The sequence below is a fragment of the Rhinopithecus roxellana genome, chromosome 5, assembly GCF_007565055.1.
Source record: "Rhinopithecus roxellana isolate Shanxi Qingling chromosome 5, ASM756505v1, whole genome shotgun sequence".
Classification (NCBI taxonomy): domain Eukaryota; kingdom Metazoa; phylum Chordata; class Mammalia; order Primates; family Cercopithecidae; genus Rhinopithecus; species Rhinopithecus roxellana.
Genome location: NC_044553.1, coordinates 120,097,912 through 120,119,093, shown reverse-complemented (window position 1 = coordinate 120,119,093; position 21,182 = coordinate 120,097,912). Strand labels below are relative to the sequence as shown.

Sequence of the window (21,182 nt, the reverse complement as noted above, 5' to 3'; positions counted from 1 at the left end):
AAAATAAAGTTGGCCAGGTGTGTGGTGGTACGTGCCTGTAGTCTCAGCTACTCAAGAGGCTGAGGTGGGAGGATCACTTCCGCCCCAGAGGTCGAGGCTACAGTGAGCCGGGATCACACCACTGCACTCTAGCCTGGGTGACAGAGTGAGACCTATCTCAAAAGAAAAGAAGAAAAGAACATAAATACATCCAGAAGTATTATTGCTCTTCCTGGGACATCAGGGCCACCAGTGCTGCCTGTACCTCTTCTGCCTGGGATGGGGGCAGCCGACAGTCCTGAATGAGGGCCACAGCAGCTGCCTCTGTCAGGCTGCTAAAGTCCTGGGATGTTTTGACAGGGAGGTGCCCAGCCAGCTCACAGAGGGCAACGTTGAAAGCCTCACCATCCTTTATCCCAAAGCAGGACTTCCGGGCCCACAGAATTACTCGGACCCCTGTGAGGGCTGAGGAAGGTGATGTCTTTCCTGGCGGAGCTCCCCGGGTCACAAACAAGTTATGTGCAATCTCATGGTCAGTCAGATAATCAGTGGCCCTGACATACCCTGCGTATCAAGGACTCCAAGTCAAGCCCTGGCCCACGAGTATAAAAGAGGAAGCCCGGAGCTGGGAGGCCCTGGAGCAGATGCAAATGGCCTCCAGGGTCCAGGGGCTTGCTTGGCGCCTGCTCCACGGGCAGTCTGTGGGCCAGATAATAGCCATGTAGGTGGAGGTGGTTCACTGAGGCCAAGCCTCCCAGGCTGTTGAAGCCAACACGGAAGCCCGGGTGTAAGCTCAGCAGTACAGCCTCAATCCCCGCCCTCAGTGCACCCGGCAGCAGGCGCTGGGGGAGCCCGCGGGCAGGCTCAGGCACCAGCAGCACGTGGCCCCACTCCAAGGGGCTGACATTGATCACCACAAGGATGTCCTCTTGCAGGAGAGTCCCAGGGAGATCAGGCTCCCGGTGCAAACGGAAGAGGACTTCTCCGGGCTGGATCTTGTTGAAGTTGAACTGTTCAGGGTCAAATGCCTGCCTCACGCTCTTGATGGTCTGTGGGCGCCTCCTCTGCACACCACGCTCCACATTCAGCTGAGCCACGAAACCCACCGCACCAGGGAGGATTTGTGTCTGTAGCTCCCGTAGGCGGTAGCGAAACAGCCCCAGCTCTACCCGCTGCTTCCAGGCACAGCAGAGTGCAGCATCAAATGGAGACTGTGGCAGAGCTTCCAGGATGCCAGGTGCATTCCTTGGCCACTGAATCCCTTCTGCCATGAGATCCTTCTGCCCATAAACAAAGTCAGGAATGGCTTGCCTGTCCCAGTCCTCATTGTTTGGAGGTAGTAAATAGGAAGTTTCATTTGAATCATGTGGAAAAGCCATAGAGCTGACCTAAAATAATCATAAAAGATGAAAAACACATGATGGTAACCCACTTCTAGACATTTTAATTTTATTTATTTATTTATTTATTTATTTATTTAATTTATTTATTTATTTATTTTGAGATAGAATCTCACTCTGTCACCCAGGCTGGAGTGCAGTGGCAGTGATCTCGGTTCACTGTAACCTCCGCCTCCCGGGTTCAAGCAGGTTCTCCCACTTCAGCCTCCTGGGCAGCTGGCGTTACAGGCAGGCACCACCACACCTGGGTAATTTTTGTATTTTTAGTAGAGATGGTGTTTCACCATGTTGGCCATGCTGGTCTTGAACTTCTGACCTCGAGTGATCCCTTCACCTTGGCCTCCCAAAGTGCTGGGATTATAGGCATGAGCCACCATGCCCAGATTATTTGTTTTTTATTTTTTTGAGACAGAGTCTTACTCTGCCCAGGCTAGAGGGCAGTGGCACGATCTTGGCTCACTGCAACCTCCACCTCCCAGGTTCAAGTGATTCTCGTGCCTCAGCCTCCCAAGGAGCTGGAATTACAGGTACCCGCCACCAGGCCCGGCTAATTTTTGTATTTTTAGTAGAGGCAGGGTTTTACTATACTGGCCAGGCTGGTCTTGAAATCCTGACCTCAGGTGACCCTCCCCTCTCGGCCTCCCAAAGTGCTGAGATTACAGGCCTGAGCCACCGCGCCTGGCCTATTTATTTACTTATCACTCTGTCACCCAGGCTGGAGTGCAATGGCGCTATCTTGGCTCACTGCAACCTCTACATCCCAGGTTCAAGCAATTCTCCAGCCTCAGCCTCCCAAGTAGCTGGGATTACAGGAATCTGCCACCATGGCCAGCTAATTTTGTATTTTTGATAGAGACAGGGTTTCACCATGTTGGTCTGGCTGGTCTTGAACTCCTGACCTCAGGTGATCCACCAGCCTCGGCTTCCCAAAGTGTTGGGATTACAGGCGTGAGCCACTGCGCCCAGCCACGGCCTATTTTATTTTGAAACAGGTTCTCACTCTGTCACCCAGGCAGGAGTGCAGTGGTGCGAACACGTCTCCCTGAAGCCTTGACCTCCCAGGCTCAAGGGATTCTTTCACCTCAGAATCCCAAGTATGTGGAACTACAGGCATGTGCCACCGGGCACTGCCGAGATTGCGCCATTGCGCTCCAGCCTGGACAGTAAGAGTGAAACTCTGTCTCAAAAAATATAGATAGATAGATAGATAGATAGATAGATAGATAGATAGATAGATAGATAGATAGATATGGTTTGGCTATGTCTGCACCCAAATCTCACCTTGTGGTTCCTATAATCCCCACTTGTTGTGGGAGGGGCCCAGTGGAAAGTAATTGAATCATGGGGGTGGTCACCTCCATGCTGTTCTCATGAGAGTGAGTTCTCATGAGATCTGATGGTTTTACAAGGGGCTTTACCTCCCTCTTTGCTCTGCACGTCTCCTTGCTGCTGCCATGTGAAGAAGGATGTGTTTGCTTCCCCTTCTGTCATGGCTGTAAGTTTCCTGAGGCCTGTCCACCCTTGCAGAACTGTGAGTCAATAAAACCTCTTTCCTTTATAAATTACCCAGTCTCAGGCATTTCTTCATAGCAACGTGAGAACAGACTAATAAACACACACACACACATTTTATGTCTCATGTATATCAACTATTTTTTCTTTCTAAAAATTACATATATTGAGTAAATTTTTTAATGGAGAAAAAATAAAGATAAACTATAACCCTTTGTGACAATGCCTAAGGAAAAATCACAATTTTTGTTTAGCTTCATTTTCATACATAGACGGATCTTGACTTTTAAACCAATCTTCAACTGTTTATATAGGTTGTAGCTAGTTTCATTCTATTATACACAATGTGGCAATGAACATCCTATACACTCACACACTCATCACTGAACACGTCACGTTTTTATTTTCCTTTAAAATATACCACTGGGTCAGAGTAGGTCCATGGCTCAGGTTTTGGTTTTGTTTTGTTTTATTTTTGGTAGAGACAGGGACTTGCTATGCTGTTCCGGCAGTCTCACACTCCCATGGCTCAGGTTTTTGATGCACACCATCAAACTGCCCTCCAGAAAATCATACCTGAGTTCCAACGCATGAGAGAGCTCAGGGTTTCAAAGATGACAACTTCTTTTGTGGGAAAAGCTTTTCCATGCTTCACAGTGATTCCAGTTGGTCACGCATAGAAGTATTTGGGTGAGGATGGCGCCAATGTGTGTGTAAGTGCCCAGGGCCAACCCTTCAAGGGGGACATTAGTGCCTGTCTTCATCTTCCCCTGGCTGCCTGGAGCCCTGGACCCAGCATTGTCAGGGAGAGGGGTCTGCCACTGGCCCAGGTAGGATATCAAAAGGAGGCATTACCTTAGTAGAGTCACTTCAGTCCAAGTTTGGGTTCCTTCAGCTCTGCTGGTCCAGAAACTTCATGTTAATAAAACAGAAAGGAAACAGAAAACACATAAAAAATTACATATCAAAAGTCAAGCTAAGTTTAATGGGTACTGAGGCTTAGTTTGCAAGATGAAAACATTCTGGAGATTTGCTGCACAACATCGTGAATGTGCTTAATGCTACTATACACTTAGAAATGTTTCAGATGATCAATTTTTTTTTTTTAAAGACAGAATCTCACTCTGTCAGCCAGTCTGTAGTGCAGTGGCATGATCTTGGCTCACTGCAACCTCTGCCACCTGGGTTCAAGTGATTTTCATGCCTCGGCCTCCTGAGTAGCTGGGACTACAGGTGTGTGCCACCACGCCCAGCTAATTTTTGTATTTTTAGGAAAGACCAGGTTTCACCAGGCTGGTCTCAAATTCCTGACCTTAGGTGATCCACCCACCTCAGCCTTCCAAAGTGCTGGGATTACAGGCGTGAGCCACCACGCCTGGCCAAAAATGTTTAAAAGTGAAGCTAATCCTTTCAGCTGGAGCTGCAAGGTAAAAGACAAAAAAAAAAAAAAAAAAAAAAAAAAAAAAAGTGAAGCTAAGCATAATTTTGATAATAAAATGTAGTATCTTATTCTCACCTTACTGCAATGTCTGCCTCCCAGGCTCAAGCAATCTATCCACCTCAGCCTCCCAAGCAGCTGGGACCACAGGCATGACTAATGTAGTATCTATTAAAAAAGAATCTTATCTGACAGGTGAAAAAATTTAGCCGGGCGCGGTGGTGCAAGCCTGTAATCCCAGCACTTTGGGAGGCTGAGACAGGCGGATCACGAGGTCAGGAGATCGAGACCATCCTGGCTAACACGGTGAAACCCCATCTCTACTAAAAAATACAAAAAACTACCCGGGAGTGGTGGCGGGCACCTGTAATCCCAGCTACTCAGGAGGCTGAAGCAGGAGAATGGCATGAACCCGGGAGGCAGAGCTTGCAGTGACCTGAGATCCGGCCACTGCACTCCAGCTTGGGCGACAGAGCAAGACTCCGTCTCAAAAAAAAATTTAAAAAAAAAAATTTTAAATGAGATAATAAAAATAAAACAAAACCGAAACAAGGAGAAAAAAAAAGATAATCTTAGACTTTTTTTTTTTTTTTTTTTTTTTTTTTTTTTTTTTTTTTTGAGACGGAGTCTCGCTCTGCCGCCCAGGCTGGAGTGCAGTGGCCGGATCTCAGCTCACTGCAAGCTCCGCCTCCCGGGTTCACGCCATTCTCCTGCCTCAGCCTCCCAAGTAGCTGGGACTACAGGCGCCCGCCACCTCGCCCGGCTAATTTTTTTTTGTATTTTTTTAGTAGAGACGGGGTTTCACCGTGTTAGCCAGGATGGTCTCGATCTCCTGACCTCGTGATCCGCCTGTCTCGGCCTCCCAAAGTGCTGGGATTACAGGCTTGAGCCACCGCGCCCGGCTAGACATTTTTTCAAATAAGATATAAAGATGACCAACAAGCACATTTGGGATGTTTAACATCATTAATCAATAAGGAAAGGCAAATCAAAATCACAATGAGGGGCTGGGTGCGGTGGCTCACACCTGTAATCCCTGGACCAGCACTTTGGGAGGCTGACGTGGGTGAATCACGAGGTCAAGATATCGAGACCATCCTGGCCAACATGGTGAAACCCTGTCTCGACTAAAAATACAAAAATTAGCTGGGCGTGGTGGGTGCACACCTGTAGTCCCAGCTATTTGGCAGGCTGAGGCAGAAGAATCACTTGAACCTGGGAGGTGGAGGTGGTGGTGAACTGAGATTGTGCCACTGCATTCCAGCCTGGTGACAGAGCGAGACTCCATCTCAAAAAAAAAAAAAGGAAAAAAAGAAAATTACAATGAAGTCTGGGCACGGTGGCTCACGCCTGTAATCCCAGCACTTTGGGAGGCCAAGGTGGGGGATCATGAGGTCAGGAGTTCGAGACCAGCCTGGCGAATGTGGTGAAACCCCATCTCTACTAAAAATACAATGAAATTAACCAGATGTGGTAGTGGGCGCCTGTAATCTCAGCTACTCATGAGACTGAGGCAGGAGAATCGCTTGAACCCAGGAGGCAGAAGTTGCAGTGAGCTGAGATCATACCACTGCACTCCAGCCTAGTGACAGAGTGAGACTCTGTCTCAAAAAAATAAATAAAATAAAAAATAGAAGTATATCAGTAGTTCGGTTTTATCACTGTACCAAGAGTTGATCAGGTACAGGAGGGACAATATGCTAACCAGATTCACCAAGGACTACCAGATGATTCCGACTGCACATTTAATAATTTACCATGAGAGGCCGGGCGCAGTGGCTCATGCCTGTAATCCCAGCACTTTGGGAGGCTGAGGGAGGCGGATCATGAGATCAGGAGATCGAGACTATCCTGGCCAACATGGTGAAACCCCGTCTCTATTAAAAAAAAATACAAAAATTAGCTGGGTGGTGCACTCCTCTAATCCCAGCTACTCGGGAGGCTGAGGCAGGAGAATTGCTTGAACCCGGGAGGCGGAGGTTGCAGTGAGCCGAGATCATACCACTGCACTCCAGCCTGGTGAGAGTGAGACTCTATCTGAAAAATAATAATAATTTACAATGAGAAATGTGCCAAATGGCACAAAAGGTTCTTGCTGGCTGGTCAGTGTACAAAATGAATCAGGAAGCAAAATGAAAACCAGAAGGTTGTTCCATGAAGGATTCAGAGTCAAGTGAAGTGGCTGAGAGATCTAGATCATAGCTGGTCACCAGGCACAAAGCTGACTCTCATATCTTCACTATAAAGAGATACTTATGGCCGGGCACAGTGGCTCACGCCTGTAATCCTAGCACTCTGGGAGGCCAAGACAGGCAGATCACCTGAGGTTGGGAGTTTGAGACCAGCCTGACCAACATGGAGAAACCCCGTCTCTACTAAAAATACAAAAGTAGCCAGGTGTGGTGGCGCATGCCTGTAATCCCAGCTATTCAGGAGGCTGAGGCAAGAGAATTGCTTGAACCTGGGAGGCAGAGGTTGCGGTGAGCCAAGATCACGCCATTGCACTCCAGCCTGGGCAACAAGAGTGAAACTCTGTCTCAAAAAAAAAAAAAAAGAGAGAGAGAGAGAGATACTACCATGCAGTCCAGGTATTCGCCTTGGCTTGTAAGAAGCAAACAAGGTCTATTTAGTACAGGAGACATGATGACAGCTTCCTGCTTTTTGCCTAAACAGAAGACTAACTCTTTCTTGGACAGAAAGAGTCTGCTATTACGAGAAAAATGATCATCTTGGGATGAGTCTATACCCTAGGTTTTTTTGTTTTGTTTTGTTTTGAGACAGAGTCTCACTCTGTTGCCCAGGCTGGACTGCAGTGGCACAATCTCCACTCACTGCAACCTCCAGCTCCCAGGTTCAACCATGCCTGGCTAATTTTTGTATTTTTAGTAGAGACGAGGGTATTGCCATGTTGGCCATGCTGGTCTTGAACTCCTGGCCTCAAGTGATCCGCCTGCTTCAGCCTCCCAAAGTGCTGAAATTACAGGCATGAGCCACCACGCCTGGCCTTGAATATTTCTACAGTGATGGAATGTACATATTAATACAGTGGGTCTTATTAAACACATGATGCCAAGGAGAAGCAACGGGTATTCTTCAAGTGTAAAGTAGATTCCTAGGCAGTCTAGGGAGTCAGGAAAGGCTTCCCTGAGGATAAGATGGAAGAGAGACTGAGGGCCCAACGCGGCTGAAACACAGAGAGCCAATAGGAGCAAGTCCAGTTACAGAGGGCCAGGATTTGGGTTTTTAACCATTTAATGATTATAAACGGAGATTAACATGCTTTACAAAGATCAGCAAGTACAATGGATTGGAAGGATCAAGAATTAATCCCAGCCTGACCAACACAACCTCCACTTCCTCCTCCCAGCAGTTTGGAATCCTTACCTTTTGCAGTAGTATACGTTCATTCATTTATTATGCATTCGATAATATTTACTGAAAGCCTACTATGTGCCAAACATTGTTCTAGAGGTTAAGAGGGGACAAGAGCAAACGGGTCAGCAGCCTAGGGGTGAGATGGGGTCAAAAAGACAGCAGGTCAGCTGGAATGAAGATAACAGCAGTGGAGCGCCTTTAAAGGTGCCTTGGACTGGACCGATCACCTTCTAAATGCCGGAGCCCGGAAAAATCACTAAAAGCCTTTGGACTTACATATTTCCATCTTTGTAAAATGGGAACCTACCTTGCAAGGGAAGTTGCAACAATCGAAGAAAACTATGCACAGTGCTTCACATCCAGTGGGTCCTCAGTAAATAGCCTAAGAATGAAGCAAGGTTATGGTTTACTTCTGGAAGAGGTGGCTTGGGGGCTGCGACAGGTGCAGCGATTGCCTGATGATAACATCATCTAGAAAAGCCCTTGCTGGGCAGAGGGGCAGCCGACGACCTCGGCCACTCAGCGAGTCTCCAGGTTTCCCGGAAACGCTAGCTCCTGTGACTTCTCAGATGCTCCTACGGGACCCCACCCAGGGCTGCGGCCGCCACCACCTACTGCAGCCGAAGCGGATGCACCTCGCGACATTCCCCGCAGCCGCTGCCGGGGCCACAGCGAGGTCACGACTCCCGTGACGCATACGCAGCCAGCACGCACGCGAGCGGCGTGGCCCGTCCCCGCCCACCCCGGAGGCGGGGCCGTGAGTCCTGGGCTCCGCCCCGGAGCGTCGGGCCCCTCCCCAGGCCCCGCCTCCCGCTCGCCAGGGACCGCTCGGAGCCAGCAGCTCGCCTGCCAAAGCCGGCTGGGAACGCCTGGGCGCTTTTAGGACGGGGCGGGCCCGGGGGTGGTGGCCCCAGGAGCGGTTGCCGCGGGGACCGGGCAGTGACGCGGCCCAAGGGCGGAAGTGAGAAAGTTGTCTGCGTCTCGAGGCGAGTTGGCGGAGCTGTGCGCGCGGCGGGGAGATGGGGGGCTCGGGCAGTCGCCTGTCCAAGGAGCTGCTGGCCGAGTACCAGGTGCGCGGGACGCCTGGCCCTAGGGAGCTCGTGTGCGGGCCTGTTCCCCGGAGCAGGGTCCGGAGCGGGCTGCGGGGCGGCCGCGGCCTCCCAGCGGTCCGCTAATGCCCGCTCTCGCTTTGCCTTCCAGGACTTGACGTTCCTGACGAAGCAGGAGATCCTCCTGTAAGTGCTGCCTTGAACCCCGCCTCCGACCCCGGGATCCTCTAGAGACAGCTTCGGGGGCACTCCCCCGACAGAGGGGCGGGGGCTGGCCTGAGGTCTGCAGAGGAGCGGGAGCTGGAGGCCAGGAGACCCAGCCCGGGCTGCGCCCTCCTCCCGGCACGCCCTCCCCGCCCTCGCCTGAGGCCCCAGCGTGGCACCGCGAGCCACCTCAGAGCCTCCAGGAAAAGTTAGGCTTTCTGACCTTGAGCTCCACTAGCTTCAGCACTGCCGAACTTCCTGCTCCAGTCCGGCAGGGGCCGACCTTGCCCGGTGGCTAAACCACAGAAGCTTTGGGGAGCCTGGCTCCTTCTCCCAACTTTACCTGAATAATACAGTAACCGTAATCGCTTTCTGAGCACTCACCATGTGCCAGGGACTGTGCTAAATTGTTGCCTGCATTACCTAATTTAATCTTTAGGAGAGAGGTATTGGACAATGAAACAAGTTCAGAAAGGTTTGGTAACTGCTTAAGACAACACTCTGAGTAAATGGATTTGAACTTGGGCTGGAAGCCTTTTTGCCAGATTTTATGCAGGCCAGGGCACTTTGAGTGAGGAGGTGCCTGGGCTTCCTGCAGCAAAGATAATCTCATGGGAAGGAGGTAGAGGCCGAGGAGGAGGACAGTTCAGGGTGGCTGCTAAAAAGGAGGCTTTTAGGGCAAGAGATCCCTGGAGTGATGGTGAGAAGATTTTTGGTTTTGCTCTTTTCTCCCTGTTTCCCCCCCCCCCCCCTCTTTTTTGAGACAGAGTCTCGCTCTGTCGCCCAGGCTGGAGTGCTGGGGCACGATCTCGGCTCACTACAGCCTCAGCCTCTGGTTCAAGTGATTCTCCTGCCTCAGCCTCCTGAGTAGCTGGGATTACATGCAACTGCCACCATGCCCAGCTAATTTTTGTATTTTTAGTAGAGAAGGGGTTTCACCATGTTGCTCAGACTGGTCTCAGACTCCTGACCTCAAATGCTCCGCCCGCTTTGGCCTCCCAAAGTGCTGGGGTTACAGGTGTGAGCCACCGTGCCTGGCCAGTTCTTTAGGGCCAACTTCTGGCCTTTTCCCCAACCTCTTCATCCCTCAGGGATCTCTAGAATCAGTACCCAGCACATAGTAGATGCTTAGTAAATACTCATTGCAAGAAAAGACTCCTAGGCTGTACTGCCTTGTGACATGTCCTTTTGCTTACTGTTGCCTGATAACTCGGAAGTTCTGTGCATGTGGTTTTAGCTCCTCACCTGGTTGATAATGAGCAGCAGGCAAGGAGTGGGAATGAACACACAGGGAAACCGATTGCTGAGAACACCGACAGTTCCCCTCTCTCTACCAGAGCCCACAGGAGGTTTTGTGAGCTCCTTCCCCAGGAGCAGCGGAGCGTGGAGGAGTCACTTCTGGCACAAGTGCCCTTCGAGCAGATTCTCAGCCTTCCAGAGCTCAAGGTGCAAGCGCTCCCCCCCTTTGACACCTCTCCCACCACTCCCTCCCTGCTAGACCCCCTAACTCCAACTGCCACCAGCTTTGAGATCATGGGGTCACTGGGCCCCATTCTGGTCATTTTTCTCCTTAGTTCTAATTTTCTGGGGACAAGGACTTTACCAAAATCACCTGGCAAAATTATCTAGAATGGTGCTTTTCAAATGGGGATTCTAGAACACAATCTTGGAAGTTCAAAGAAGTTTTATCCCTTAAGAGGAGTTGAGTTACCTTATTAAAGTTTGAGGAACCCTGTTTTAGAGGCTGATTGCCACTCCGTGGGGCTGCTGCGAAATTTCTGTGCAAAGGGCCTGGCCCAGTGCCTGTAACACAATAGTTGTTCAATTAAATATTTGTGTTTTAAAATAACCAGCCCATCTCATTCCCTTTGTTTAGGATGACTTCTTCTTCCCTCTCTGCCCATACTTATGTTGTATGTGACCTGCCTTTGGGTTAAACACTTGACTCCCAGGAAGCCATATCAGTCCCTTCCCTAACTGGGTCAGTTTGCTTTCCTGTGCCCCCACTGCCCTCCATATTGGCCCCAAAGCACTGATCGTTCACCCCCACGAGCCTGAGCTCCCTGGTGCCGGTCCTGTGACCTGCTCTCTCAAGTTTCTGGTAGGGTTTAATGAGTGTGTGACCTGGGCCACATCCTGTGGCATTTGTTCTCCTAGGCCAACCCCTTCAAGGAGCGAATCTGCAGGGTCTTCTCCACCTCCCCAACCAGAGACAGCCTCAGCTTTGAGGACTTCCTGGATCTCCTCAGTGTGTTCAGTGACACAGCCACGCCGGACATCAAGTCCCATTATGCCTTCCGCATCTTCGGTGAGAACCAGGAACAGCCCGGCAGGACACCACCCCTTCCCACATGGGCTTTGTGGTGGCCCTGCTTGGGAAATGGCGCTGCTTGTGGAACCTCAGAGCCCCTCCCAACCGTGTCTTTTGGCTTCCTGTGTCTGCTCTCTAGACTTTGATGATGATGGAACCTTGAACAGAGAAGACCTGAGCCGGCTGGTGAACTGCCTCACGGGAGAGGGCGAGGACACACGGCTTAGTGCATCTGAGATGAAGCAGCTCATTGACAACGTGAGCAGCTGAACAGGCCCTGCCCCAGCTGGGCCTGGGAGTGGGAGGGAGGGGTTGGGGCTCTGGCCTGAAACTCTTCCTTTCCCAGATCCTGGAGGAGTCTGACATTGACAGGGATGGAACCATCAACCTCTCTGAGTTCCAGCACGTCATCTCCCGTTCTCCAGACTTTGCCAGGTATGACAGTGGTGCCCCTGCATTCTGGGTACCTGCAGGTCCCGATCTGCTGCCTCTGGGCCTAGGACATTGCTACAGGAGGTGGTGCCAGGGTGAGAGAAAGCCGCAGTCCACACACACAGGGCCGGCTAAGCTGGCAGTCTCTCCCCGGGCAGGGGCAGCCCTCCTTGTCAAGGCCTCTCCCCTTCCCACTGCCATTGTCATTGCTCCGTGTTTGTACTAATTAGTAATAAAGGTTTAGAAGCTCTGACCCTGTGTGTGGGTCCAGAAAGCTCCCTCTGGATGTCTCAGGGAGTTCTTCCAGAGTGGGCTGACACACGGGACACACAGTTCATTCCAAAGAAGGGTCTAAAGGGAGAAGGGGGGTCAAGTTTGTGAGCTCCTTCCCCAGGAGCAGCGGAGCGTGGAGGAGTCACTTCTGGCACAAGTGCCCTTCGAGCAGATTCTCAGCCTTCCAGAGCTCAAGGTGCAAGCGCTCCCCCCCTTTGACACCTCTCCCACCACTCCCTCCCTGCTAGACCCCCTAACTCCAACTGCCACCAGCTTTGAGATCATGGGGTCACTGGGCCCCATTCTGGTCATTTTTCTCCTTAGTTCCTCTTCCAGCAGAAAACCCACCCCTTTTCTCTTGTTCAGCTCCTTTAAGATTGTCCTGTGACAGCAGCCCCAGCGTGTGTCCTGGCACCCTGTCCAAGAACCTTTCTACTGCTGAGCTGTGGCCAAGATCAAGCCTGTGTTGCCAGCGCGGACCACACTGGTCCAGTCTGGAGCTGGCACTGTGCAGCCTTACCCTGGGCAGGGGTGGCCCTCCTTGTCAGGGCCTCTCCTCACTACCATTGTCATTGCTCCGTTTGTGTTTGTACTAATCAGTAATAAAGGTTTAGAAGTTTGACCCTGTGTGTGATATGAGATACGCTGGTGTGAGGAAGGACTGGACTTCTCTTCTAGGAGCCTTCGATCATCCTAGGAATAAGCAGCATATCGAGCAGGGGCCAGTGGGAAGTCAAGCCACACCTGTGCTGGCTGTCCCCGTGGGAGGGTGTGAGGATGAAGGGGCAGCAGGAGGGGTGGTGCTCTCCTGTATCCTGACTGGGGTGGTGGTTAGACGAGTCTCTGCATGTGTCAAGATGTAAAGAACCGTACATCAGTAAAGTCTATTTTACTGCATGATTTTAAAAATTAAAAACTTTAACAAAGGGCCCCCATCCCATCCCATCCCAACCCTTGTGTCCCTACCCTTGCTAAACTGAATTGGGGATGCAGAATAAAGGGGTTGAGGTAAATGCAATGAACCCCCTGCCTCTGCCTATCAGTGGCTTAAGCTCCCCACCTCAGAGCCACCCCACAGGGAGATGTTGCTGGCCAGGCTAGGCTGACTGGCTCACTGGACCCTGCACAGAGAAGGTTCAGAACCCCTCAGAACTCAGAGAACTAGACCAACCTCAAAAAGCGACTGTCCTTGAAGAAGAAGAGCCAGGATTAAACAATAATTCTTCAGACATTATTAAAAAATGACATAAGTGCATCTTATTAAAAAACATATAAAAACCACATAAATTCAGGGCCCCTGTGCTGGGCAGTGTTGATATCCCTTTAGAGTGGAGGAAGGTGAGGGATGGAGGGTGAATTGGGGACTGGGGAGAGGACCAGGGCACAGTTAGTTCCTCGTGTTTGAGTTCAAAAATGGAGAGGGTGGATGTGGTGGGAAGGGACACACGGGTTCTCACGCTAAGATGGAGGAAGGCAGGCAACAGTCTCTTCCTTGAATTCTGAGGGAAAGGCGTACATTGTCACTAAGCCTCTCCTGAGCTCACGCTGTCCTCTCATGTGGCCACAGCCTGATACAGGCCGGAAAGGTCCAGGAGTTGGGTCCGAGCCCAGGACCTGGTGAGGGTTGCAGTGCCAACCTAGCCCTCTGGTCCCTGAGGTGGTAGGATGATGGCAGCAACAACTATATCCTCGGCCGGCTGGCAAGGCAGAACGCACGGAGCCCAAGCTGGTTCTGAATCTGCAGTGAGACAGGGCAGCCAGTGGCAGCAGGATAAGGCGGAAGGTGAAGAGGCCAGTTGGTGAGGGTTTCCAACTCTGTCTCAACCACTTTGGACGCATCCCCAGCGCCCCGGGAACTGGAGCGGCAATGTGCGCTGCATTCTATGCTGTCTCTTCCCTCTCACTCTAGTTTCACATTTTGAATTGTTTTTTAAACAAAAGGCTCAGTTTACATAAGGAGCACTGTTTCACCAACCTAGGCAGGCCCCCATATTTGGCCAGGACCTCTGGGGCCATGGCTGTTTGGGTGTCTGGGTAGTAGGAGCCTCGCTACTTGACTGGAGAGCAGCAGGCCCGCTGGCTCCAAGGCTCCCAAGGGCTGGGTACCACAGTTGTGTTCCACGAACAGCAGAGCGGAGGAGAGGTCCAGTTGACCCTCTCCGAGCTTTCACAGCCCCTGAAGCCAGGGCAGCGTTCTCTAGAAGTCGGCTCTCACACCACAGAGTCACGGATCTCTGAGCCAAGGCGGACTCGGGGCCGGGGGCACACCGGGGATACCTCCACGAAGCTGTCTTGGATGCTGAGTGGCCTCTTCTCTGACTCGGTGAAGACTCGGGCCCCCGGGGGGCTGTCTGACAGGGCCTGGTACCCTCGGTGATCAAGTGGGGTGCTAGGGGGGCCTAGGCCGTTGAGTGGGCGGGTCTCAGGGGGCAGCACCACAGGGCAGGTCTTAGGGTGCACGCTGGCACATTCCCCCTGCTTCAGGAAGACTTTCATGCTGTTCCGGTGCCGGTAGAGCAAGAATAAAACTGGGAACAGCACGGCTAGCACAAAGAGTGTGCACATCACCAGGAACTCCTTCCAGTACGACTTGTCTGTACCCCAGCTGGCCTGGCCACCAGCTGGTGCACTCACACGCGATGTGCTGATGATGACGGGTACGCTGCCACCCTGATCTGTTTGGTCTGCCACCCCATCCTCTACCACCTCTGGGCAGTAGCTGGCTACCAGCTGCTGGAAGCCCTCCTCTAGTGACCAGCACTGGAACTCCCCCAGCTGTTGGGAGCCCACCAGCAGCAGGTCCCCAGTGGGTAGCACATGGCAGGAAGCCGAGGCATTGATAGGGGCCCCGTTGTGCAGCCAGAGTCGAGTGGCCAGGTTGGAGAGGAGTGGGCAGGCCAAAGTGTTCACTGTGTTGGGCTGGAATTGGACTTGCTCACATGGCTTCTCACCTGCAGGCAGAAAAGGCATGGGGTAGGGAGGTGCCAGTGTCCACAGTAGCTCCAAGCTCCCCTGCCTCCCTCTGCGCTATGCCCCTGGTGCCATGATGGGCAACTCTGGGGACCCCTGGGACTGAGTCTTCCTGGGGACCTGCTTACAGGGGTAGGGGGCGAGGATGTGAGGAAAGGCATTTACAACATCTGTGCCTGGGGGAGCCTTCCAAGCAGACTTGTCCCCACCTCTCTCCTCTATCTTTTGAGGGGGCACCTCACCTGTTGGTACAAAAGACAGGGACACAACCAAAGAGGTGCTGCAAAGGTCCTTGGCATTGGCTCCCTCGATGTCCTGGATCCATGGCCTGAGGACCAGAGAGAATTCTGGGATTGGCCAGGAAGTCCGCTGAGCCCGCATTCAATCACCCCTCACTGCAGACTTGGGCCTGGGCAAGGGCCTTTCCTGAGCTGATTCCCCACCCACGGGAGTCAGCATCTCCTCTGTCTACACATTATTTCAAGTCAAAGCTAAGATAACACTTCCTTTAATTACATAAACAGTATGTACCTCAGTGGCCGGGCACAGTGGCTCACACCTGTAATCCCAGCACTTTGGGAGGCCAAGACTGGTAGATCACTTAAGCCCAGGAATTCAAGACAACCTGGGCAACATGGCGAGACCCTATCTCTACAAAAAATAGAAAAATTAGCCAGGCATGGTGGCGCACGCCTGTGGTTCCACCTACTTGGGAGGCTGAGGTTGGAGGATCGCTTGAGCCCAGGAGGTCAAGGCTGCAGTGAGCTGTAATCACACCACTACACTCCAGCCTGGGCAACACAGAGAGACCCTGTCTCAAAAAATAATAATAAAGGCCGGGCGCGGTGGCTCAAGCCTGTAATCCCAGCACTTTGGGACGCCAAGATGGGCGGATCACAAGGTCAGGAGATCGAGACCATCCTGGCTAACCCGGTGAAACCCCGTCTCTACTAAAAAATATAAAAAACTAGCCGGGCGAGGTGGCGGGTGCTTGTAGTCCCAGCTACTCGGGAGGCTGAGGCAGGAGAATGGCGTAAACCCGGGAGGCGGAGCTTGCAGTGAGCTGAGATCCAGCCACTGCACCCCAGCCTGGGCGACAGAGCGAGACTCCGTCTCAAAAATAATAATAATAATAATAATAATAATAATAATAATAATAGTATGTACCCTCAGAAAAATATTGGAAGGACAGCTGGGATCTGTATGTACAGATCTCTCTCTTTTCTTCTTTTTTTTTTTTTTCTTTTTTTTAATTAAAAAAATTTTTGATGTGTTCTCATCTTTTTTTAAAAACAATGCACATGCATACATCTATGTAATAAAAAATAAAGGACAGTAATTCTGGACACACTCAGGAGACAGATAACTCAACCAGGCATGAAGGATGAAAGCACTACAAAAATCACAGCATCGACCAGCCAGTGATCATGACAGTTAACATTCTGGGGTGTCCCTCCTGGCATACGCACCAAAACTCACTTGGTTTTTGTAAAAACTGACACCAGGTGTATCCATATGTGAAGCAAGAACACTACAAACAGGACAGTTCCCAATGTTATATAAAATATATGAATGTTTGGCCAGACACGGTGGCTCATGTCTATAATCCCAGCACTTTGGGAGCCTAAGGTGGGTGGATCATTTGAGGTCAGGAGTTCGAGACCAGCCTGGCCAATGTGATGAAACCCTGCCTCCACTAAAAATACAAAAATTAGCCAGGTGTAGTGGCAGGCGCCTGTAATCCCAGCTACTTGGGAGGCTGAGGCAGGAGAATTGCTTGAACCCAGGGGCAGAGGATGCAGTGAACTGAGACTGTGACACTGCACTCCAGCTTGGACAACAGAGCAAGACTCTGTCTCAAAAAATAAATAAATAAATAAAATGAAGTAAAATAAATAAAATAAAATAAAATTAAAGGATTTTTGTTTTCTATACACATATGTAGTAAAATCTGAGAGGATAATATATGAAAATCTCACTGTGATTCTCTCTAGGTGGTGGGATGAGGGTAGTTTTTGTTTGTGTTCATCCCTATTTTCTAAATGAACATTTTATAACCCAAATAGGTTATTCTGAAACCAATTTTTACTGGGTTTGTTAATGGACCATTTCACAGCCCTACTGTTACTAAAGCACGTTTACATACTAATCCACATTTTTTCAAGGCTTTCCAAAGTTGTGGTACTTCATATGTAACCAAATCATGTCCTCATTTTACAGGTAGCCAAGACAAACACATAACTTCCTGTCTGAATTGCACTTGAGAGGAAGCAGGAGAGCTAATTAATAATTATCCTGAGGCAGTGGACATAAATGAGGCCATGTGGCAGTCCCGAGGAGGGCCCAGGATGGTGCTCTGAGGCCACCTGTGCAGCGCTGGACAGATGGGAAGGGGCCTTTGGGAATGCTCACCTGGTGGCCAGCTCAGGCTGGTAGAGACTGACGTGCTTGCAGCTGGAGCCGCTCCAAGCACAGTAAGGGTCCCGGGCGAGGAGGCAGTCCCCACAGCTCCGGTACAGGCTGCAGTTGGCCATGGGCACCTGGACTACGCCAGAGTGTGAAGCCGCATACAGCAGCCCCTGCACAGCCGGACACGGGGGTGAGAAGTGGGCACGGGCAGCCAGGGCCATCACCCATGGCCACCCAGCTTGTATGCCTCCCAAAGCCACCCCCAAGAGGCCTGTTATGTAACCGGCGACCCCACTTTCTAATAGCTGGATCCTGTATCTTTACATCTTGCTGAGGCAAGGGAGGAGAAGCTGGGTGGGGACTGCTTGGTGCTCATGGAGGGCACCCCCGCAAGCACCCTGCCAGGATTCCTCCTTGGCCTGCTCACCCTGTGGGTGTCCAGGAGCAGATTCTGCACAGGCTGTCCCGATGAGAAGATCTGCAGCTCCTCAATGATGTGCACCCGGGGGCCCACGCTCACCGCCTTGTGTAGCCGGCCATCACCTGGGGTGTAGACAGGACTCAGGCCCAGGGTGGACCCCACCGCCCATGACCCACTGGCCACGTGCACCCCTTCCCCTGAGCCTGCTGGGCTGCAGACACTCACCAGTGCCCAGGAAGAGGACATCGTAGGTGTGGTGCAAGCCAGGGACACGGTGTACAGCCACACGCTGGTAGCGAGCCTGGGGCTGCAGCAGCAGCATGTGGCTTCGGACCTGCCCATCCATCAGGAAGTGGTCCTTGAGGAAGTTCAGCACACGGTCTGGGAGCTGCAGGGACGAGTTGATCTTCCTTTCCCGGGCACTGTTGGTGATGCACTAGAGGAGAAAGCAGCGGCGTGAGGCCAGCCACACCTGGGGGCAGCAGGCAGGATGGGGGCCCTGCTTCCCAGTGGACAGTAGCAGTGTCTGTCCCCCGGCCCGGAGCCAGGGTACATCCCTGGCAGTGCTCTACAGAGCCGGCGTGCACGTCTGAGGGAGCAAGGACAAAGCCCAGGGTATGGGGAAACCGAGTGCTTGGAGGGCTTCGTTGCTGTGTCTCCTCCCCACCTACCACCCCAGCCTCATATGCCCAGGGGCCTCAAGAACCAGGACCACACTCCCTGCTCCTCCGCACCCTTCACCAGTGCTCTCAGGAAGCCCTGGCTGGGCAGAGCGCCCCAGCGCAGTCGGCAGTTCCTTCCTGCCCCGCCTGGGGCTTCCTGAAATTCTGAGAGGTGCTCCACACCATCTGTCAGGGGCTCCAGCGGGACCCAGCTCCAGCTGCCCACAGCAACAACGGCTTGCTGACACACCCTCTTTTGGTTTCCCTCCCTCCTCCTCTCAACCTTATTCCTTCATGCTGCTTCCTGGCATCACCTCCCTAATAAACTATTTGGCACATCTATCCTTGTCTCAAGGTCTGCTTTCAGGGTAGCCCATTAGGCTAGAAGGGAGGAAGAAAGCACTATTTCCCCACAGCTTGCCCATTCAGTCTACTTGATAATTAAATAAGCAGCTTGCAGCTGAGTAGGGGAGAGGACCAAGTGAAGAGATGATTGTAGCAGCCTGCAGCAAGCGCCCTGATGGGGACACACTTGTATCCTGAAACAGAAATGAAGACATTCTAACATTCATAGTTACCTCTAACCCAGTAGACAAAGCAGGCCTGGGCCTATGTCCCATATTAAAGATGAGAAAACAGATTCAGAGAAGCCAAGTGATCTGCCCGAGGCTAGGCAGCCTTGGTTCCAGCATGGTGTGGGGACCCACATCTTCCTAGCACCCCTTCTGGGTACAGGAAGCCAGTACCCACCGCTCCAGGCCGGGGTGTGGGCACCGGGTGGGTCACAGTGTACCACTGCTGCGTCTCACGGTTCACCTCCTTGTAGAGGCCACTGAAGACCCTCTGCACGTCCTTCATGGTGAAGATGCAGACAGCAGAGCCTTCTGTAGTTCCCCTGTGCCTGCACAGGAAATAACCAGATTAACCTAGGAGCCCTGGGGGCCCCAGTCCCAGCCACTCTTCACCCTTCCATCTCCAGCGAGGTCTGGGGACCCTACCACTGGGAAGTGAAGACTCCATAGAAAAGTGTGTCACGCCAGTCCTGGGGGCTGGGGCTCAGGGTGAAGACGTCCTGCAGCACATTGAAGGGGAAGCCATCGTCGGGCCGTGAGCACAGCAGTTGGGCCTTGAGGAAGGAGGTCCAGCGCTGCTGTAGCACCCGCTCTCCACCCTCATCACCCTGGAAGGAGAGGCGGAAGGGCTGGGCTTAGGCACACGCTGAGCCATGACAGGGATGCATGGCACAGGACTGCTTCGATGGACCCACCCCAGACACCAGGACTGAAGGGCAGGAGAAGGCCAGGACCAACTTCCATCTGAAGTCAGGAAGACCTGGAGGCAGTGTACACGTCCATCAGGAGCATGGTCCTTACCGTGACCAAGCAGAGCCTTCCTAAATATGGAAAGGAGGCTGCGATTCACTGCTGAGCAAATAAGGAAGCCAAAGGACCCCAAAACAGCCTCATGCCATGTTCATGAGTGAGTTAATAATATAAGCACAAGGTCGGGACTGTACTTATATTATTATTTTTTTTTTTTTTTTTATTTTTTTATTTTTTTTGAGACGGAGTCTCACTCTGTCGCCCAGGCTGGAGTGCAGTGGCCGGATCTCAGCTCACTGCAAGCTCCGCCTTCCGGGTTTACGCCATTCTCCTGCCTCAGCCTCCCGAGTAGCTGGGACTACAGGTGCCCGCCACCTCGCCCGGCTAGTTTTTTGTATTTTTTTAGTAGAGACGGGGTTTCACCGTGTTTGCCAGGATGGTCTCGATCTCCTGACCTTGTGATCCGCCCGTCTCGGCCTCCCAAAGTGCTGGGATTACACGCTTGAGCCACCCCGCCCGGCCACTTATATTATTAATGCCTGTAATCCCAGCACTTTGGGAGGCCAAGGTGGGTGGATCACTTGAGCTCAGGAGTTTGAGACCCTGTCTCTGCTAAAAAATACAAAAAAATTAGCTGAGCATGGTGGTGCATGCTGGTAGTCCCAGCTACATGAGGCACTGAGGTGAGAGGATTGCTTGAGATTGGGCAGTGGAGGTTGCAGTGAAATCTCACCACTGCAAGCCAGCCTGGGTGACAAAGTGAGACCCTGTCTCAAAAAGGAAAAAGTAAATTAAAAAAAATAAATAAATAAATACACAGTTACACATATGCCAAAAAAAAAAAAAAAAAAAAAAAAGATGAGGAGAGGGCATTCTAAAATGTTAACAGTGACTCCTTCTTGTGCTGGGGTGGTAGGGTGATAACACGAATAGTTCACATTTAGTCACTGCCCACCACATTTCTAAGAGCTTTACATGGATTAATTAAATTAATTCACATAACAACTCTGAGGTCAGTGTTATTATTCCTATTTAACAGACAAGGAAACTGTTAACTGAGGGGGTGAGGGACTTGCCCAAGATCCTAGGCCATCAGGGTTTGAACCTGGGCAGCTGGCCTCTGGGGTCTGTGCCCTCCAGCTGATGCTACAGTGCCTCTTCATCTTGTAAGTGATTTTTGTGTGTACAGTTCTCTATTTTCACTTTTTTTTTTTTTTTTTGGAGACAGAGTCTTGCTCTGTCACCCAGGCTGGAGTGCAATGGCACAATCTCGGCTCACTGCAACCTTCACCTCCCGGGTTCAAGCGATTCTCTTGCCACAGTCTCCCGAGTAGCTGGGATTACAGGCATGTGCCATCACACCCAGCTAACTTTTGTATTATTAGTAGAGATGGAGTTTAACCATGTTGGCCAGGCTGGTCTCAA

General features: G+C 51.6%; 3 protein-coding genes and 1 pseudogene across 5 annotated transcripts in view; 1 reads left to right on the top strand and 3 right to left on the bottom strand.

Moving 5' to 3' along the window:
* Positions 1-72: 72 nt before the first annotated feature.
* Positions 73-8,390, bottom strand: GDPGP1 (GDP-D-glucose phosphorylase 1). The gene is given in 4 exon segments (XM_030930731.1): positions 73-535; positions 537-1,367; positions 3,747-3,803; positions 8,012-8,390. Coding segments are annotated over 2 exon segments (1,158 nt in total). The 5' UTR covers positions 1,359-1,367; positions 3,747-3,803; positions 8,012-8,390; the 3' UTR covers positions 73-199.
* Positions 8,391-8,539: 149 nt separating this feature from the next.
* Positions 8,540-12,595, top strand: CIB1 (calcium and integrin binding 1). Of its 2 annotated transcripts, XM_010378612.2 has the most exons (7): positions 8,549-8,774; positions 8,905-8,939; positions 10,295-10,403; positions 11,115-11,265; positions 11,408-11,526; positions 11,615-11,703; positions 12,340-12,595. In XM_010378612.2, the coding sequence occupies exons 1-7, from the start codon at positions 8,724-8,726 to the stop codon at positions 12,359-12,361; spliced, it is 576 nt and encodes a 191-aa protein (XP_010376914.1). In that variant the 5' UTR covers positions 8,549-8,723; the 3' UTR covers positions 12,362-12,595. The 2 variants fall into 2 exon arrangements, with proteins under 2 accessions (XP_010376913.1, XP_010376914.1); XM_010378611.2 differs by lacking the exon at positions 12,340-12,595 and having other exon boundaries at positions 8,540-8,774; positions 11,615-11,986.
* A 587-nt stretch (positions 12,596-13,182) lies between these two features.
* Positions 13,183-21,182, bottom strand: part of SEMA4B (semaphorin 4B) — a 44,991-nt gene continuing 36,991 nt past the window's right edge. Inside the window, exons 9-15 of the mRNA XM_030930728.1 lie at positions 19,434-19,615; positions 19,186-19,336; positions 17,999-18,209; positions 17,780-17,895; positions 17,356-17,522; positions 15,186-15,271; positions 13,183-14,924 (exon numbers count right to left, since the gene is read on the bottom strand). Of these exons, the coding sequence (XP_030786588.1) occupies positions 14,185-14,924; positions 15,186-15,271; positions 17,356-17,522; positions 17,780-17,895; positions 17,999-18,209; positions 19,186-19,336; positions 19,434-19,615 (1,653 nt within the window). The 3' untranslated portion in view covers positions 13,183-14,184. The remainder of the gene's footprint in view (positions 14,925-15,185; positions 15,272-17,355; positions 17,523-17,779; positions 17,896-17,998; positions 18,210-19,185; positions 19,337-19,433; positions 19,616-21,182) is intronic.
* LOC104674336 lies at positions 13,208-13,853 on the bottom strand (annotated as a pseudogene). Its single transcript, XR_749629.2, has one exon. The product of XR_749629.2 is annotated as an uncharacterized LOC104674336 (transcript).

Bases quoted from the DNA above. Each gene is read 5' to 3' on its own strand.
- CIB1 (XM_010378611.2), top strand. From the start codon at position 8,724: ATGGGGGGCTCGGGCAGTCGCCTGTCCAAGGAGCTGCTGGCCGAGTAC. The intron at 8,775-8,904 runs GTGCGCGGGACG...TTTGCCTTCCAG, and splicing joins AGCTGCTGGCCGAGTACCAG to GACTTGACGTTCCTGACGAA. The intron at 11,266-11,407 runs GTGAGAACCAGG...TCTGCTCTCTAG, and splicing joins TTATGCCTTCCGCATCTTCG to ACTTTGATGATGATGGAACC.